Here is a 20,944-nt window from a genome sequence, read left to right on the forward strand (position 1 = left end):
GAAGGCTAGTGCAAGGACTGTAATGCTGTACAGAAAAGCAACCAAAATGATTCCAGGGAGTGTTGAGTTTTGTATGTGCAAGAAACAGGGTGCAAAAAGATCAGACGTACTTGGTTTCTACTGCTTTATTTAATAAAAGCATTCAACATGTCATTGAGAAGAGTGAGATATAAATTTATATATATATATATATATATATGAATCTAAAAGAATAAAGATACAAATCAACAAAATAAAACTTTTCTTTCTACAGCATTCTCCATGCAAACTACATCCCCAAATACTTTATCCTTGAGCTTGAGTACATATTTATCTATCTAAATAAAACACAGGCGGGCAGAAATTCAGAGGTACCCACAAGAAAGGCAATATCACAACCGGAGATCTGGAAAGAGATTTGGAATTGGAATCAACAATATAGATAAAGAAAAGCTATTCCAAATGGCAGGCGTTTCAAAGGATAAGCTCTTGCACTAAGAATGACAAAATACTTGGGAGCGATGAATAGGCCAGTACCACACATGCATGTGGTAGTAAAGGGAAGTAAAGGGAGGAAGAGAAATGACAGGCCAGGTTTCTATGAGCAATGTTCCCTCTAATCTTTTCCACCCATGTTCAGATTTTTTCTAACCATATGAGGAATAAATTTTATGTGCACCAAGCCATATGTGAATGTGCGCTACTAGTAGAAACAAAAAACTAGCTGTGTGGCTCAATTATTCACATGGGTGGCATTTGAGTTTCTCCTGAGTGGCTGCAAAAGTGCACAGCTAACAAGGAACAGTGTCTATAAGCCCTCACAGTAAAAAGTTTTTAGAGAGAGTAGGCACCTGTAACCCCATTCCACTTGGAAGCCAGTTGCCAGACTTGGTGGACCTTGCAGTAAATCGTGTACAGGACTACGAGTCAGGAATATTGGGTTCTGTTCCCAGCTATACAAGTGCCCTGATGCATGAACTTTGGCAAATCACTTCTCCCCTATGTCTCTGTTTCCCCATCTGTGAATTAAGGATAAGAATGTATCCTTTGCACAGTACTTTCAGATTCAGTGATGAATACAGACTATGTATTGAAGAAGAGATCAGGCCAATCTCATTTAGTACCTTTCCTAAAAAACCTCAGCCGAAAACTAATGCCACTTTCCCTGGAAAATGCTTCTGGACAGGATGATGTCACTCCATGGAGTAAGGTCTCTGACTGCCACAAACACAGAAGGGATAATCCTTGCCTCTGTGGTGTTCCTGGTCTAGAGTCTGTGAAGCATGTGTGGCACTTCCAGAAAGAGTTTTCAAAATAAGGGATTTTGTATTCAAGCAAACAGGGAAAGGGATATAACTGAGTTGTCTGAAAATATGGCAGATGTGGTCATGCCTCTTTGCATGTACAAAAAGTTAGGCAAAAGCCTTGTGTGACTGATAGAATCTGCAAAGCTCAGAATGATTGTGGGAGTAGCAAGGCTCAAGATGTGAGAAAATACAGGCATGAGGAAAGGTCTGAGCAAAAAGTTGAGACTAAGGAAAACACATGACAGTATTCAAGATGATCTATAAGAGGTCGTAGACTGAATCAGAAGTAGGAACCTGCTTACAGAATATTACTACTTATTTCATTAAGGACAAATATGGAGCTTAGCACCACTTCAAGACAGAAAAGCAGGCATGGTCGCTATGCCCAGGACTAAACAGAACTGCAAAATAAAATGCAGTAGGAGACCAAGAGGAAATCTGCTGCAAAGTTTTTGTTTAACCAACCCATCCATTATATTGAAAACTATCAAGATGGCAGAGTTACATATGTTCACATGCCAGATAAAATTACTGATCAGTATAAAAAGGGTTAAATCACTGAGCTCCCAAAGTATGGATAACTTTTTTTACCAGCCACAAAGAAGGATCATTCATTATCCCAAGGAAGACCTAGCCACAGAGTCTAATGTGGCAAAGGAACAAACAGCATTATTCTGAATTTTATGCAGCTACAAAACAAATCCGACAGTAAATCAAGTCATGCATTCTGAATCTACCATGCTTAAGAACGGTTTAATCACACAGCTCAATTTCTGATGAATCTCTGCTGTTCTAGCCTCCAAAACTCACTTACACAGTTAGTATTGACTTTTGAGAAGATACCTTCCAGGGACAATCAGTGTAAATAATCAGCCAGTGTGTTAGTTAATCAATATTTACTTAATCCTAAACCCAAAACACCACCATAAAAATTATGTCTCACTAAAAGTATATTTATAAGCTGAAGACATGATCTGGTTCAACACCCTGGAAGGAGAATGGAAATTTATGGCTTTTCCTCTGAAAGTGCAAGTCCCCAACGGTAGACAATGCACAAATAGGAAGGAGACACTACAAAGGAACAGAACATCATCCAGGAAAATATGGCTAATTCACTAATGGAGTCTCAGAGGAGTAGCCATGTTAGTCTGTAACTTTAAAAGTGACTAGTCCTGTGGCACCTTAGAGAGTAACAAAAATATATACAGTATCATGAGTTTTCATAGGCAAATGCAAGGGCACTCCTGCCCTTAATCAGTAAACTTAACATTTAACCAGCTAACTATTACACAGGATTTTAAATCCCTAGAACAAAGCAGAATTAACAGTTTTATAGAGGCTGTAAACTGTACTTTTTCACCTCAAAAGGCTGTTAACCCTGAAATTCAGTGACACATTAAAAGCCAAAATAGTTAATTGATGTTTTATTATTGATATTATGAGCTCCACCCAAACTAGTATGAGTAACATCCCAGTTTGATTCCTCACCCCCTCCCCCCGCCAACTGAGCAGACTCTGGGAAGCATAGGAGTACACCACCATTTTTTTCTAACATAACTCCTGCTTCAATTTGTCCTCAAACCTGCCCACTAATGTCAAAAACTGTCTTCACATCACCCAATAAGACAGCATCACCAGGCTTTGCTTGTATCAAATCCTGCCTCAGTCAGCAGTTTATATTCAGACCAGGTTTCTCAAAAAGGGACAATTTTGAGAGACTAAAATGTCAAACAAAATATTTAAAAGACTCAGCTCCAGCTTGTGCCAGCTTTGCCTTTTATTTCCAACAAAGTAAGCAAAGGCCATAAGCTCTGTGCAAAACTCTAAAAAATAGAAAGAAATATGCACAAGCTTAACGACAACAGGCAAGTCAAATAAAAAGCTACCTTAGTAAATATGGCATTCAAAGCCAATTTGGCATCAAATCAAACAAGGGAATGAGACACAAAAGAGAACATAAGAACATAAGAACGGCCGTACTGGGTCAGACCAAAGGTCCATCTAGCCCAGTATCCTGTCTACCGACAGTGGCCAGCACCAGGTGCCCCAGAGAGGGTGGACCGAAGACAATGATCAAGCGATTTCTCTCCTGCCATCCCTCTCCAGCCTCTGACAAACAGAGGCCAAGGACACCATTTTATCCCCTGGCTAATAGCCTTTTATGGACCTAACCTCCATGAATTTATCCAGCTTTTCTTTAAACTCTATTATAGTCCTAGCCTTCACAGCCTCCTCTGGCAAGGAGTGCCACAGGTTGACTACACGCTGTGTGAAGAAGAACTTTCTTTTATTAGTTTTAAACCTGCTCCCCATTAATTTCATTTGGTGTCCTCTAGTTCTTCTATTATGGGAACTAATAAATAACTTTTCTTTATCAGCCCTCTCCACACCACTCATGATTTTATAGACCTCTATAATATCCCCCCTCAGTTTCCTCTTTTCTAAACTGAAAAGTCCCAGTCGCTTTAACCTCTCTTCATATGGGACCCGTTCCAAACCCCTAATAATTTTAATTGCCCTTTCCTGAACCCTTTCCAAGGCCAAAATATCTTTTTTGAGGTGCGGAGACCACATCTGTACACAGTATTCAAGATGTGGGCATACCATAGTTTTATACAGGGGCAGTAAGATATTCTGGGTCTTATTTTCTATCCCTTTCCTAATAATTCCTAGCATCCTATTTGCCTTTTTGACCACTGCTGCACTCTGTGTGGAAGTTTTCAGAGAACTGTCCACGATAACTCCAAGATCTCTTTCCTGATTTGTCATAGCCAAATTATCCCCCATCATACTGTACGTATAGTTGGGGTTATTTTTCCCGATGTGCATTACTTTACACTTATCCACATTAAATTTCATTTGCCATTTTGTTGCCCAATCACTCAGTTTGGTGAGATCTTCTTGGAGTCCCTCACAGTCTGCTTCTATCTTGACTGTCCTAAACAGTTTTGTATCATCTGCAAACTTTGGTATCATCAGCAAATAACAAAGAGGCAGGCTTTGTCTACACTGAGTTTCAGGGAAATCTAGTACCACTGCTACCATTAGTGGAGCTTCTTCAGAGCAAAAGCCAGGGTGAGAAATATCTCTAAAATTATGCATATAAGCAAAGGGAGAGAAAGGGAGAGAAGCTTCACCACCACTATAGACAGCAGGATTAAGCCAAGAGAAATTGTGGCAGACTGAAAATGAATATACTTCTTCAAACAATTTCTTGACTAGCAAGGACAGTGGCTTTTGGGAAAGCTCTTCAATCCCACAGTGATATCTGAAAAATCCTTCAGCGACCAAATCTAGCGTTCATACTTAATTTAAACCATGCATGTAAAGAACTGTAAATGAACTCCAGCCCAGGAAACTTTTGCTCCCACTTGTCAGGCACACAGTTCAGACTGATTAACTGAGGCCTTGTCTATACTGCCATCGGCTGTCAACCTAAGTTATGCAACTTCAGCTATGTGAATAACAAAGCTGAAGTCCACGTACTTATATGTGTTTACAGCAGCAGCATCACAGTAGTAAGTCGATAGCTGATGGTCTCCTTTTGACTTCACTTATTCTTCTCGTTGTGGTGAAGTACTGGAGTCAACAGAAGAGCACTCAGCAGTATGTCAGTCTCGAGTCTTTGATACAGCAGCACTCTGACTGTTACTCCTAAAATACCAGTCTGACCCTAGCATTTCTGCTTCTATCTGTGGGATAGGTTCCAGCATGAGTGCCTGGGCTCTTGTTGCACACAAACAATTATTTAGGAGGTGTTAGGGCATGTCTTCACTATCTGCTGGTTGGACTGGCAGTGATTGATCCAGGGGACCAGAGCAGCTAAGTGAAGCTGAGACACTGGCAGACTGGGAATGAAGGAGAGAGGCCAAATGAAGCAGGGACTTTAGAATGGTCAAAAAAGACCACTGAGACTAGCAGAAGAATTAATGATGAAGAATTAAAGTGAATGTCCATGAAGTTGCTATTTGGATACAGAGATGTAATAATTGCCTTAGAAATATCACAAATCAGATAAACTAATTACAGTAAACTTCCGATAATCCAGGACCTTTAGGACCCAAGGGGTGCTGGATTATCAGATATGCCGGACTATCAGAAGGGGGGGCTATGAGGGATCTGGGGTGGGATGGGGGGATGCCACCCCAGACCCCTCATACGCCCCCTTCTGATAGTCCGGCTCTGCCCCAGGCGTCCCCGATTCAGCAGCTGCTGAAACTGACCAGAGGCAGAGCAACTGGGGGTGCTGCCAGGTTGGTCCAGTAGCACCGCCCCTCGGTGCTGCGAGATCAACCTGGCAGCACCCCAGCTGCTCTTGGGGACGCCTGGGACAGAGCAGCTGGAGTGCTGCCGGGTTGGTCTCGCAGCGCTGAGGGGCGGCGCTACGGGACCAACCCGGCAGCACCCCAGCTGCTCTGCCCTAGGTGTCCTCGATTCAGCCGCTGCTGAAACTGACCAGTGGCTGACCAGAATCAGCCGCTGGTCAGTTTCAGCAGCAACTGATTTGGGGATGCCTGGGACAGAGCAGCTGGGGTGCTGCTGGGTTGGTCCCGTAGCGCCACTCCTCAGCGCTGCAGGACCAACCCAGCAGCACCCCAGCTGCTCTGCCCCAGGCGTCCCCAAGTCAGCCGCTGCTGAAACTGATCAGCGACTGACTCCAGGAAGCCTGGGGCAGAGCTGCTCTGCCCCGGGCTTCCCGGAATCAGCCGCTGGTCAGTTTCAACAGTGGCTGAATCGGGGCGCCTGGTGCAGAATAGGTGGGGTGCTGCCGGGTTTGTCCCGTAGCGCCGCACCTCGGCGCTGCAGGACCAACCCAGCAGCACTCTGGCTGCTCTGCTCTAGGCGTCCCCAAGAGCAGGTGGGGTGCTGCTGGGTTGGTCCCGCAGCCCTGAGGGGCGGTGCTACTGGACCAACCCGACAGCACCCCCAGCTGCTCTGCCTCCGGTCAACCACAACAAACATACTGCCACAGAACAGTAAGGACCATGTCATATATAACAATGCTTTCCCCAAAATGTGATTTTTATAGTCCTGTTTAACAAAACACACCAGATTCACCAGAAAGATGGATAAGTGAACTCCCCTTCCTTCCCCTCTCATTTCTAATTTCAATGACACAGAAAGCAGCACAGTCTACTACTGATGCCACACTAATCAGATGATTAAATTCCACTCTAGGTGATATGCTTTCACTATGAAATTATTATTTTTAAAGAAACTATTTGCTCAGTCTCATTTTAAACCACAAGATTATAATTTTTTAAGTAAATTAAATTCCTTTCCCTAATTTTCTGAGTAGAACCACCATTAAGAATTCCAGCACCGGGGAAAAACTGGCTAAATTTCTACCATAGCTCTAACTGTTAATGTGGTTCTACAGAGGACCTCATGTAATCCCAAAGCAGATTTTCTGAGGACAGAGATATCCTTTTCTCCTTTAAAGTGGCTCAGATGAAATATTACAGAGCTCACTGAAGGTTTCCACTTTCAAAAAGCAAGTGTATTTGCTATGAATTCAAATAGGACATTTCCAGTGATTTGTTCTCTTCTGAAAAAAATAAAACCACAGAGAGGAACAAATCCAAGCGTCTTCATGTCTTCAAAACAGAAATTAGGATTACAGTCTGCTACATCGTATATTGCAGAGAACAGTCTGAGATCTTTCAATCCAGGACTTTAAAAATCAATCTGTATCCTATGTATTTGCCAGCTGACAAAAGAAAATAGATTAACAAAAGAAATATTTTGGTGGTTTATTGGGCAACTGTTTTATAATTTCTTGCTCAGGTCTGATGCTACACTGAAGAACCTCAAAAAGCTAAGGAGGTTACAGTAGAATCTCAGAATTACAAACACCAAACTGACAATCTGAGGAGTCAACCACACATCTCCTTTGGATCTGAAAGTACTCAATCAGCCAACAGAAACAAACAAAAGTAGCAAATAATGTAGAGTTCTGTGTTAAACAAACTACTAAAAATAAAAGAAAAGTTTTTTAAAAATTGACTGTGGTTCATTTAAATTTGGATGGTTCGAAGTAAACATTTTTTATCTGGATGGTAAAGCTTCAATGCTGTATTAAATCAATATTTAGTTGTAAACCTTTGAAAGAACAACCATGTTTTGTTCAGAGTTACGAATAACCTCCATTCCCAAGGTATTTGTGAAGTTCTGTTATATAAATGCAATACAGGTAGCAAAGGACTGCTAAAGTGCTGTATTCTTTTTCAAAATACGTGGTGTCACCGGATATTCCATAGGCTTTATAAAAATATGCTTATGAACATGACATAACTGGAATATGCTTTCTGTAAAATACATAATGTATTTGTTTTATCACCAGAAAAGTTATAGTCTACTAAATATATAATTTTCACATTTGAATTAATGTGTCATCTTTGTTGATCAAGATAGGAAAATGAAGTTTATACCTGTGTTATTAATGTAGTCATACTAAATGAGGGCCATAAATAAACAAAAGTGATTTTATTAAATATAAAAGGTAGCATTTATGTGGCCATAAGAGATAGTGACAGAACAATGTAGGTTATTAAACAAAATAAAACAGAATATGGAACTTAATGGCACAGTGCTCAGAACAATAATCTACGAATAGACTTGTTTTTTCCAATAAGCCTGAAAGAGCTATGAATGATCCTATTAAGACACGTGGCCATGTCACCTGATTCTGAGACCCATCTTCAATTCTGTACTTTTCCACTGAAAGTGAAAAAATGTTTAAACTGGACACAAATGATTCCTGCCTTGTGCAAAACCTATTTAAGAGTGGGAATGAGGTAATCAAGGTCATCAGTCCTCCCTGACTACCTGCCCCAGATGACTGCTTGAAACATCTAAAACTGAATGGGGAGGGGGGGAAGTATTGATCCCAGACTGGGGGCTCTTCAGTCTGTGAAAGAAGCTTATTAGAACAACTTTAAAAGTGAGATACTACATGTAATCAGTTTCTTAGCGTATTTTGCATATTCTGTTTTATTTTGTTTAATAACCTACATTGTTCTGTCACTATCTCTTATGGCCACATAAATGCTACCTTTTATATTTAATAAAATCACTTTTGTTTATTAATAAACCCAATGAAAGTAACTGGTATCTAGAGGGAGTCTGTGCATCTCTCTGTTTATCCTGAGAAAGAGGGTGAACATGAGTTTATCTTGTACAAAACTTTATATAAAATAAGATAAATTTATCTTGGGCACAGGTTCCATTGAGGCTGTGCATTTGGGTGCTGAGGCAAGTCCCTTTGAAATAAGTCCCATCCTAGAGCTGAGCGGATCTCAGCATCTGTACTGTACTGCAAAGGACTATGATTCCATCTCACTGTCACTGCTGGAGAAGGCCTGAGAGCCAGGACAAGCACTGCGGAGTTGAGGGGTACCCATGAGGGCAGGAAGATGGGATCAGCAGTAATTCAGCACATGAAGTGACAGTTCCAAGGAGTCTCTGTGACCAAATCCATCTCACTTGGAATTATCCAATTATGTTTATAACCACGGCTATCATATTACAGACCACGTGGAAACCAGAAATGTATAATGCTTGGAAAATCCTGTCTATGCTGCTTATAGTTTCAGTGAGCCAAGGGGAGCAAAGGTTTCCTGTCCTATTTGCCAGCCACTCAGAATGCAACGCCTGCCACAATATGTTAAAAAAAGCTACAGCAATTCTGTCTCTGTCATTTACTGGACTCTTCATGCCATCTTCTGAAGCCAGAAAGAGATTTAACTAATAGATTTAACTAATACCCTCTTGTGAAACAGCTGCTTCATGCTCCAGAAAGCTCTGCTTAGTACACCATACATCACAGCCTCTTTGGCTCACCACTGACACAGAATTACAGAACTGAGCACAGAATAATTAAAGCAAATCAAGATTCTGTAGCTGTAGTCAACACTCAAATTTTAAGCCTGAAGCAACAGCAACAACACCTTTTATTTTCCTGTGGGCCACATCTCTCATACAATGCTGGAAAAAGTTGTTCTGTCTAATTTCAGTCTTCAATCCAAATAACGTATATACTTAGTAAAGATACATCACTATATCTTGTGCATTAACGCTCAGTGAGCTGAGCTACAACAAATTTTATTACCTTCATCTTTCCTTCCTATTGTCTTGCTTCTCCCAGATATTGGCACATCTAGTTTAGAACCTGATCTGCCATACACAATAGTTTCAGGTTATTCACATGACCTATTGATGTCATTGAATTGCTAAGATAAGTGAAGTTATGCATGGGGCGTGCTTGGATTCACAACTTTGTGATGAGAGAGAAGTAATAAATGATCATTTGTCCTCAGGCAACAGTACCACAGAATTTAATATAAAACAATCAGGGTCCTACAGGCTCTTAAATCATTCTAAAATTTAATCAAAAAATAAAAGTCCTTCTACCAAATTCCATAGAATGGTTCAAAAAATCTGTAGAAATGGTCCTAAATTAATTTCAACAAAATGCTATTGGGTTAGCTAAATGTGAAAGGATTTTTATATACAGGTGATGTGACCATCTCACCTTTCCCTAAGTTCCATTTCTCCACAGAAGACATGCACAGTACAGTACCTTTCTTCTAGTTGGAGAAGCAAGCGATGTAACTATCTAGGCCATTTTAAATTCCATTTAGTGGCTCAGACACAGAAATATATACACAGAATTATAGGGCTGGAAGAGACCTCAGGAGGTCATCGAGTCCAATTCCCCGCCCAAAGCAGGACCAACCCTAACTAAATCATCCCAGACAGGGCATTGTCAAGCAGGGACTTAAAAAGCTTCTAGGGATGTAGCTTCTACCACCTCCCTAAGTAAAGTATTCCAGTGTTTCACTTCCCTCCTAGTAAAACAGCTCTCCTGGATTCCTTTCCCCTTCATGTTAGCATCCCAGAGGGTCCTGCTCATCAGTTCCTTGAGGGAGTTAAAGTCTGCTTTTCTGAAGTACAGGGTGTGTATTTTTCTGCTCTCCTTTCTTCCTGATCCTGAAATCAACTATCTCATGATCACTGCTGCCCAGGTTGCCACTCTCATTCACTTCCCCTACTAATTCCTCCCTGTCTGTGAGCAGCAGGTCAAGCTGTGCATGGCCCCTGGTTGCTTCCTTCAGCACTTGTACCAGGAAGTTATCCCCAACATCCTCAAAAAACTTCCTGGATTGTCTGTGTACTTCTGTATCGGTCTCCCAACAGATTTCAGGGTAATTGAAGCCCCTCATGGGAACCAGGGCCTGTGATCTGGATGTTTCTGTTAGCTGTCTGAAGAAAGCCTAATCTACTTCATCCACCTGATCTGGTAGTCTATATTAGACACCAACCACAACATCACCTCTGTTGCTTCCACCTCTAAACTTAATCCAAAGACTCTCAACAGGCTTTTCTTCCTCTATATACTGGAGCTCTGAGGAATCATGCTGCTGTCTTACCCTGTTAATTTGACTTAACTCTCTCCCCAAACATAGATGCCAAGAATGATATTAAGTGATATGTCAACTACATAACAGCAGTGTACACAAGCGCCACACACCAGCAGGCCAGCACTGACACTAGTGCATTTACTCTGAGCAGCCCCAAAGACAATACACGTCACTGTTACAGCATCCACTAGACTAAAACCAAGTAGCACTGAACTATCAACTACTAAGCACACAAGATGAGAAATAATAGAACTGCAGGAACAGTAACAACGGCAGAGGAGAAATGCTTGCATTCCTGAATTCTTTCCAGATTCTATACCTTTGTAAGCAGTAGCACTCGTTTCTGCAAGCGTCTGACAAAAGCTTCGTGATGCTCACGTTTTTTCTTCTCATCCAGTAGCTGACTCTGGATCCGTAATATATCTTCCTGTAGCTGCTGCCGAGCCTTCTCTAATATCCGGGCACTAAAAGACACAAGTGAGAGCTTAATATTATTTCTTATCCGTTTAGATGAGAAAAACTTAGAGAAAGTACTAATAGCAATGGAACATGTTACCAGCATTTTTTCAAGGACATAAAGATGTCCAATGACCAAGCTTACTGCTTAGCCCCAAAACAATGACATTGCTTTATATATACACACGTCATAAAACATTACATATACTTTACACGTATAATTGTTTTACCTTTGGGTAAATACTTACTCTCCAGCATCAAAATAATTATAGATGTTAACTACACCTTTTAAATATTAACCAGTTAGAAGCATGATTGCCAATAAACATGGTCTGCATTCAAGAATAGCTAACATTTAGCTAGTAATTGTGCCAATTATCCACGTGCTGTTCTTGTCAGAAGCCTAGGCTGACAGTTTGTGTTCCTGTGACTGAGTAATAGCACTTACTTTGCAACATGGACAGAACTTGCAAACACCTGTAGCCAATTTCCCTCTCCCTCAGCTTTCTATGCAGCAACAAACTTCATTGACTCATGGGAAAAAAAAGTTGTAGTATAAGAACAACTCAGTTGTATTGTAACTTGGGAAAAAGAGTGTTTCAGAACCAGAGTACATCAACAGTTGTACGTTCAGTGTGAACAAGCCCTGAAAATGAAAATTTCTGTGTACCAAACACAAAACTTCAAGCAGGCTAAAAGCATGAACACCAGGTACTCTTTATCACTAAAAATCAAAAGAAAATAAATGAAATGTCGTAAACAAAGATATTATTCAGGTACTGTTTAGATATGTCAGGAAAGTAACACTCCTATACCCTGACTGCCAGAACCATTTGTGCTCTCTGGGAATTTTACTGGGAAAGTGACCATAAATCTCCAATCATTCCCCAATCCCCCAATCAGCAATTTACCCATCTCTGATGACAAATCCCTGTAATAACAAAAATCCCTATAACAACAAATATGCATTTTAAAAATCCAATGAATTAAAAGCTTATTTAAAGTTCCAGATCAATTTGGAACCATTCACAGCTCAATCTGATAATCCAGCAGTGTTCACTTGGGTGGGAAGTTCATTAAGAGGGCTTTAAATTTATATGTGAAAATGAATAATTTAATTACCAGAGTACCACTACTTCCCTGGCTCTATTTTAATTAATTAGTTACACACAACGAAATTGATCCTCAACAGTATCATCTAAGTTGATGGGACATGGAGTGGTGTCTGCCTCTCTAACTGGCTGGTTTCCGCTTCATCAGAAGTTCAGTGCAAATGTTCAAAGTTCTTTGAGATCTTAATAGACATATCAGTATTTTTCCTAGTCAGCAGTAAAAGGATTTCGGAGGGTAAATAGAGACTCCAATTATTATTGTGTTGATTCTTTGGATAAATACACTGTTACATGATACCCTCTGCAAATGTGCAGAAATCTGTCTTTATCAAAAAGATATGCCTCAGCTGTCAACATTTAGAAAGCCAGATTCCACTACACTAATACAGTACTGTGAAAGATGGTCAAGAATCTTGTGGGAAAACAGAGTCACAGTAAGATGTCACAAGGATACATATAAATTCAGAAAGTATAGAACACACAAAGTTTTTAACCTATGGGCTACGTCTACACTGGCATGATTTTCCGAAAATGCTTTTAACGGAAAAGTTTTCCGTTAAAAGCATTTTCGGAAAAGCACGTCTAGATTGGCAGGATGCTTTTCCACAAAAGCACTTTTTCTGGAAAAGCGTCCGTGGCCAATCTAGCGGTTTTCTGCAAAAAAGCCCCGATCGCCATTTTCGCGATCGGGGCTTTTTTGCGGAAAACACTACTGTGCTGTTTACACTGGCCCTTTTGCGCAAAAGTCTTTCGGAAAAAGACTTTTGCCCAAACGGGAGCAGCACAGTATTTCCGGAAAAGCACTGACCATCTTACATAAGATCGTCAGTGCTTTTCCGGAAATTCAAGCGGCCAGTGTAGACAGCTGGCAAGATCTAATAGACAGGATCACAAAGAAAAAACAGTTTCTTGCCATTTCAACCAGAAAGGACATTGTCTCAACAACTTGATTACCTGCATCCTGATTCAAAGGCCTTTTAAGAATACACTTGATAGAGAATCCTCTGAACTGTCATTCATGCTCAAATTCGACACTTTACACTTAAGTTTGAATAAAAACTCTAATTACCTTACCCATTACAAAGATAGCTTCCCCAATTATCACCTCTAAAATCATTAGCTCACAGACTTTTACCCCCCCCCCCATCCCGTTTCTGTTCTGAAATTTGATTTTTCCTTTTCATATGTGTTCATTTTTTTTAATTGTATCCTTTGGTATATATGGTTGTGACAATTTTCTTCCACTATTTGATCTGAGGAAGTGGGTCTGGCCTACGAAAGCTCATCATCTAATAAACCATCTTGTTAGTCCTGTTTTTTGTTTCAGCTACACCAGACTAACACGGCTACATTTCTATCACTATCCAGAATTTAGTGTTTCTACCCTTCTAACAATGCTTCCTAGAGTGAAAATGACCACTGAAGGAATGAAGCTGATGGTTGATGGTGTGAGGCCTGTGAGACAGAGAGAAAAGTGTGTTTTGTTTATATAAACTAGTGTAAACCATTAAGGGCTTTTGTTGCACTAGAAGTGTTATCAGTTGGCCTAACAACATAACTGTATAGGAGACAGGAACTGTGTCCTACCACTGCAGTGCTAGCCAAGCCACACAGCGAACCTGAGCCTGAAATCCAGTTTTAAAATACTAAATTCTGAGTAAAATGCAGGACAATGTAGCACTTTAAAGACTAACAAGATGGTTTATTAGATGATGAGCTTTCGTGGGCCAGACCCACTTCCTCAGATCAAATAGTGGAAGAAAGTAGTCACAACCATATATACCAAAGGATACAATTTAAAAAAAATGAACAAATATGAAAAGGACAAATCACATTGCAGAACAGAAGGGGGATGCGGGGGGGTGGGAAGGGGGAGGAAGGAAGGTAAGTGTCTGTGAATTGCTGATATTAAAAGTAGGGAGAGTGGGATGTTTGTGAGTTAATGGTATTACAGGTGATAATTGGGGAAACTGTCTTGGTAATGGGTGAGAAAGTTCAAAGACTTGTTAAGTCCTTGTTGGTAAGTGTCGAATTTTAACATGAATGACAGTTCAGAGGATTCCCTTTCAAGTGCAGATGTAAAAGGTCTTTGTAGCAGAATGCAGGTGGCTAAGTCATTTAGAGAGTGTCCTTTCTGGTTAAAGTGGCAAGAAACTGTTTTCTCTTTGTGATCTTGTCTGATATCTGTTTTGTGGGCATTAATCCTTTGGCGAAGTGTCTGAGATGTTTGTCCAATGTACATAGCAGACGGACACTTTCGGCACATGATAGCGTAGATTATATTTCTGGATGCGCAGGAATATGTGTTCTTGATCTTATAACTCACTTGGTTAGGTCCAATAATGGTATCAGCAGAATGAATATGTGGACAAAGCTGGCAACAGGGTTTGTTGCAAGGGAAGGTACCAAGGTTGGTATTAGTGTGGTATGTCCTGTGGTGGTTGGTAAGAATCATCTTGAGGTTAGGTGGTTGTCTATAGGAGACTATGGGTCTGTCTCCCAGAGCCTCTTTGAGTATGGTATCCTGTTCCAATATAGGCTGTAGTTTATTGATAATGTGTTGGACAGGTTTAAGTTGGGGGTTGTAGGTGATGACAAGTGGTGTTCTATTGTTGGTTTTCTTGGGTCTGTCTTGAAGTAGATGGTTTCTAGGTATTCGTCTGGCTCTTTCAATTTGCTTTTTTGTTTCTCTGGGTGGGTAGTTGAGATTTATAAATGCTTGGTAGAGATCCTGAAGCTTCTGGTCTCTGTCAGTGGGGTTAGAGCAGATGCGGTTGTATCGAAGGGCTTGGCTATAGACGATGGATCGTGTGGTGTGTTCTGGATGGGAGCTGGATGCATGTAGGTAACTGTATGAGTCAGTGGGTTTTCTGTAGAGAGTGGTGTCTAATTTTCCATTGTTGATTTGTACGGTGGTGTCCAGGAAGTGGATCTCTCGTGTAGAATGGTCCAGGCTGAGGTTGATGGTGGGGTGTAGGTTGTTGAAATCTCTGTGGAATATCTCCAGTGTTTCTTGGCCATGTGTCCAGATCATAAAGATGTCATCGATGTACCGTAGGTAGAGGAGGGGTGAAAGGGGACGGGAGTTGAGGAAACGTTGTTCTAGGTCAGCCATTCTGAGTGGGAGTTATGAACGTTAATCAGTCCATTCTTGTGAAGTTCTTTAAAAATAAGCAACCCTATATAATTGTCAAGCTTTGCTATCAGTAGTAGCAAACATCAGTCTGCACCACTGATTCCTCGAAGTTTTTCCATCCATCCGTGGAATGAGTTTTGTCATGTGCACCACTTATGCAGATATATGCCACAGCGGTGCCCACCAGTCACAAACAAAAATTCTGGATATATATATATATATATATAAAAATTAAATATTGTGGAAGAAGAAAGAATACTAAAACAAAACAAGGTGTATGACTTTTAAATGTTTATTACGAAATCAAATAAAAAAAGAAAATTAATACTCCAAAATTTCAATAGCCTTTTGGTATCTTATTAAAAAGGTTTCTGTTCTTGTTGTCTTTTTCAGGAAAGTAGGCACTGGGGCCTGACCTAGAATGGGCTGGGTTGGGCTGTTGGCATATATATTTTAATTGCTTTCAACTACTGGCTAAATGTTATTTAATGGTCTCACTTCTGAATACTTTTTGTGCACATATTGCTCCCCATTATCCAAGAAACAGAGGTTTTATATTTCAGTTCTGCTTACACATCTCAAATCTTTCAGACAATTTGCTTTGCCATTCATCAAAGCTGGTGTGATTCAGCTCTGGGGAAAGACTGAGGAATGAAATCTTTCTGCATATTTTATTCATTTATTTTTATTTCTGCACCTAAGCAATGTCTGAATAACCTGGGTGGAGAGCAAGCTTAAGTATTTTAGCACCAGGTTAATGCAGTCTCATTCTCACATCTGACTTGTTTTCTCTGTTTAATGGGTGCTTCCTGACTTGTACTCTGAACAGCAGCCAAGCAGCTGGAGTTATCTGGGGGGGAGGAGGGAGAGGCACAGGGGAAAGGTAGGTGCTGCTTTTACTCAAATCAGCCCAGCATCTGGGAAATCTGCCTGAAAGGCAGTTATGGAGGGGACAGGGAGCTTCTGTGTTTTTATTCAAAGCAGTCCAACGCGTGGGGTTGCTAGAGGGGGATGGGGTAGAGAGCTGATCCCACTTGTATTCAAAGTAGCCCAACACATGGAGCTGCCTGGGTGGGAGACTGGATGAGGTATGCTGCTTCTATTTGCAGGCGCACACACTGATGCTAGCCCAGCTTCTGGGGCTGGCTGAGAAGGAGGAGGAGCTGGATCTACAAGCACAGTGATGGCAGCTGGAGGTGACCAAGAGTATTGCACTCTCAAACCATCTGCCCCCAACTCTCCTCCTGACTTCTCACACTCCTGCTCCCTCACCAGTTTACTTTTTTCCACCTTGTTCATCTACAGGGTCAGGACTCAGGAGGACTCTGGTTTCAGTACAACTCTGGTTTCACCCAGCCAAACAGTCATCGGGTCGCTGTCTGGGTGGCCTCCCACTCCGCCTCTACAGTATATTCTGATACATGTGTTTGGCTGACATATACAGCTCTGGGTAATGTAGCAGAATTTCTGAATTTGGCATAAATAGATGCTTGGGTGAGGTTCGAAACCAAAATCCCTGGGTGTATGTGAAAAATAACATTAAATTACAAGAGACTTGATCAGTATGCTAAGTGGTACACACAACTCAGAAGAGGAGTTGAGTGATTTGTTCAATGTGACACAGCCAGCTGGAAACAGAACCCCATCTCTCCTGGTTCTTAGTTCTGTGCTTTAGCCAGTGGGACACACTGAACTGGGTCCCTTTGGATATCCACACCTTTGGACCTTATGTATTTTCTTCCATGGGTAATAGTGACTGGAGGGAAAAGCTGGCCAACTTCATCTCACTTCTTCCGAACAGCTGTGTGCCAATAAGGAAATAGAAAGGATCTTCAGAATTTGTCATGCTTAAAAGTGAGAACTGTGACTTCTTTTTCAATTATCACTCCAGGCATCAGGAACCAAGTATTCAGTGGAGGCCTTGGGAGCCTGGGCATGTGAAAGTAAAATTCCTAAGAAAGGAAAGTGAACTAAAAGAAATTTCCAAGCAAACAAAGGGAAGTTCAACAGAGAATCCATCCTTCCCAGATGTAACACAAGCAGACTTTCAGCAGCTAGCTTTATTTGCACCATCTAATTCTGATTCTAAATGCTTCAGTGTCACCACGGTTTTTATTTTGAAAACAAAAAAAATCAAAACAACTAAAACCAAGCTGAGAATGAAAAACGCAAGACTGAAATAATTACTAATCAAAGGAGAAGCCCATTTATAGGATGGCAAAGCCACCGGGCGGCACTACCCAGTAATTTTTCTCCATGTCACCTCTGATGAGTTTTATATTTCTAACATCTCATCAATTTGCATCACCAAATTCAATTTGCATTCACAGATAAACAGAGAGAGAACAGTAAATACTCTCATCTGACCTTGAAGTGTGAGAGAGAAAATTGCCCTCCCAATTTCAATTCAATCCCAACCATAATGAATAATGCAATTTGCCCCATCAGTTACCAACCTGTAATCACACACTTGTATGCTGGAGGAACACGCTTTCATGCCAGGCAGGAGATGAACGGAGCCAATGCCTAACACTTTTTGTCCTGAGCTTTCACCAGCCCTGTTATACTTCCCCACCGCATTATTCAAGCCAATTGCCTGCTCATAGAGGGATAATGCCTCAAGAGAGGTACCATGCATATCTCTGCCTATAGTGACTCAGCTGACTGCATGTTCAGGAACTGGAAACTGGGAGGGCTATGTCCCACAGAGAGGTTATTTTCTCTCCTCCCCCTCTCCCAGCCCCTCTTCACAGTTCTCTTAGCAGCTCTGGAGGGAGGGAGTAAAATGGATACCAGCGATGGCCACCTCTTTGGACTTAAAACCACATAGGGGCTTCCCCACCCTAGAGGCATTAGGACCCAGGCGGTGCTTTCTCCCACAGAGAAAAACTTCAGAAAGGGGCCCACCAGAGATTTGAGCTGATGGAAGCAAAAGCAGAAATCCCTAGACCAGTGTTTCCCAAATGGTGTTCCACGGAACCCAATAAGAGTTCCACAAGAAAATTCCATTACAAACTGAATTATTATAATGGAACGGAATTTTCATTTATTTATGAATTTTATTGAAAAAAATTTTCATTTGTGTTTGCCACGATAAGTGTCCCTGTGTAATGCCAGCTTAGCCAGAGAGTTGTGATGATGTCACTACTCAACATTGTGCGTGCAGTCAATCAGGGGTTCCACAAAATTATTTTGTGTTCAAAATGGCTCCGTAGCCAAATAAAATTGGGAAACACTGCTCTAGACAATCAAAGAACTTTTTTTTACAGTTTTGGCAGACACTCTTCTACCTCTCTCCCTCCCTGTGTCCTCACCTCAATATTACCCCATCTCTACCCCTCTCACTCATCTTTCTCCCCAGCCCTGTCCCCTTCACTCCTACTTCTCTTCTCTTTCCACTTAGGAGATCTCCTTCCTAATTAAACCTACTACACACCACCAAAAATGTGGAATTAACATGACTAGGGCCCCATCAAATTCACAGCTATGAAAAATATGTCACAGTCAGTGAAATCTGGAGTCCTCCTGTGGAATCTGGCCTCTAGTGTGCTTTTACCCTATACTGTAAAGGTTTCTCAGGTCAAGTGTTCTCAAATTGTGGGTCCTAATCCAAAAGGGATTTGCAGAGGATTCACAAGGTTATTTCAGGAGAATCATAGTATTACCACCCTTACTTCTGTGCTGCCTTCAGAGATGGGCAACTGGAGAGTGGTGGTTGTAATCTTGGCCGTGTGCCCTGCTCTGAAGGCAGCAATCTGCCAACAGCAGTGCTGAAATAAGGATGGTAATACTACACCCATATGCCATATCGCTCTTATAAATACTGCTTTCAGAACTGGATGGCCAGAGAGTGGTGGCTGCTGACTAAGAGCCCAGCTCTGCAAGCAGTAGTACAGAAGTAAGGCTGGTAATACCAAAATTATCATATCATTGTTACTTCTGTGCATTTGCTGGCAGTAGCTTGGCCTTTAGAGCTGGATTCCTGCTCCCCAGCAGCCACTGCTTTCCAGATGCCCATCTTTGAAGGCAGTGCTGCCACCAGCAGCTATGCAGAAGTAAGGTAGCAGTACCATGGTTCCCATACAATAACCCTGAGCTCTCCAAACAATGCCTACAAATATAACTCTGTGAAATGTCAAATGTAAATATATGAAATAATGAAAATTACCATTAATCCTGTGACCATGAAATTGACCAAAATAGACAATGAATTTGGTAAGGCCCTAAACATGACATTTGGTGCTATCAGTTTGTTCACTCTGCTTGTGTGTTCTACTTCTTCCCACAGCAAGGAGGTCTTTTCTATGCATCATGTAGATTCTTGGGGCAGAGATTGTCTATTATTTTATAGTGCATAGCCCCAAAGGACCTCACTCTTGATTGACCATTAGGCACTATTGTAATAAAAGTGATTAGAAGTAATAATAATATTAGCTGGGAATTTCCCTGTACTGCTCCAGATCTTACAAACACTTTCCTATCCCTTCAGGAATATCATTTTGGAAGGGCAGCAGAGCTGAGCAGGCTATAGGACATTAAGGGGCAGAGGACTGACAGAGGGAACAGTGCAGGAGGAAAATCTGCCTGGCGGTTGGGAATGAAAAGAGGAGGGAAATGGAAAAGCAGAACTAATTTGTCAGTAAACAAACCAATTGAAATTCTACACTCGACAGTGGGATAATAGCTTATTTCAATAAAATAAAGAAAGGGTCAGAAAGTGTTTGGATGATAAAAACAAAACTTTAAACCCTCCATTGCTATCTAATGACAAGGAGCCCTTATAGATTCGTGACTCATTACTGCTTCATGAAGGCTCCACACGACTGTCTGCCATGACCTTTTCCAATCAGACTTCATTTCCAATGTGTATTACAGTTTTCCAGCATGAAATGAGCATTATACACTGCTGTTCATTCACATTTTTTAGCTGAATGCTTTTCTCAGGCTACTGGGTGCACTTATACAAACAGAATCTTCTGAAAGAATACTTGAAAAATTGTTGTTTGAGGGATAGGACCTCAATCATAAATCTGAGTAATGCAAGGCTATTGCCCAGGAAATAAATACTGGTCTTTTGTCTCTAAAAGTCTGGTTCAAGGTGCAATAAGTGTGCTGATCACAACTAGAGTGACCAGATGTCCCAAATGGATAGGGACAGTCCCAATATTCAAGGTATTGTCTTATATAGGCGCCTATTACCTTGCATCCCATCCAGATTATTCACATCTGGTCACTCTAATCCCAACCAAGTTCCTAATAGATACATATGCACACTAAGGATGTTAAGAGGCAAATAATTCACTAATCATGTAGTTGATAGAATTTTCATTGACTACGTGATTAGTCAATAAGGGAAGAAGTGCTAAGTCCCAGCTTGCACTGGGTCCAGGACCTAGCCCTGCTGCGGCTGTACAGTTTAAATGTAATAGGAGCTGAGGTGCCTGTCCACCCTGCTCATAGTACATTTAAACTACAGAGCCACAGTGAGGATAGGTCCCTGACCTGGCATGAGCTGGACTGCCTGCCCAGAGG

General features: G+C 41.2%; 1 protein-coding gene across 7 annotated transcripts in view; it reads right to left on the bottom strand.

The window, feature by feature from the left end:
• The window catches only part of MAD1L1 (mitotic arrest deficient 1 like 1), a 749,374-nt gene that overhangs the window by 499,394 nt on the left and 229,036 nt on the right, over positions 1–20,944 (bottom strand). For all 7 annotated transcript variants that reach the window (XM_075899591.2, XM_075899593.2, XM_006112872.4 and 4 more), the window contains one exon: positions 11,028–11,172. In XM_075899591.2, the coding sequence (XP_075755706.2) occupies positions 11,028–11,172 (145 nt within the window). The remainder of the gene's footprint in view (positions 1–11,027; positions 11,173–20,944) is intronic.

The sequence above is a fragment of the Pelodiscus sinensis genome, chromosome 15, assembly GCF_052426305.1.
Source record: "Pelodiscus sinensis isolate ZL-2025 chromosome 15, ASM5242630v1, whole genome shotgun sequence".
Lineage (NCBI taxonomy): Eukaryota > Metazoa > Chordata > Testudines > Trionychidae > Pelodiscus > Pelodiscus sinensis.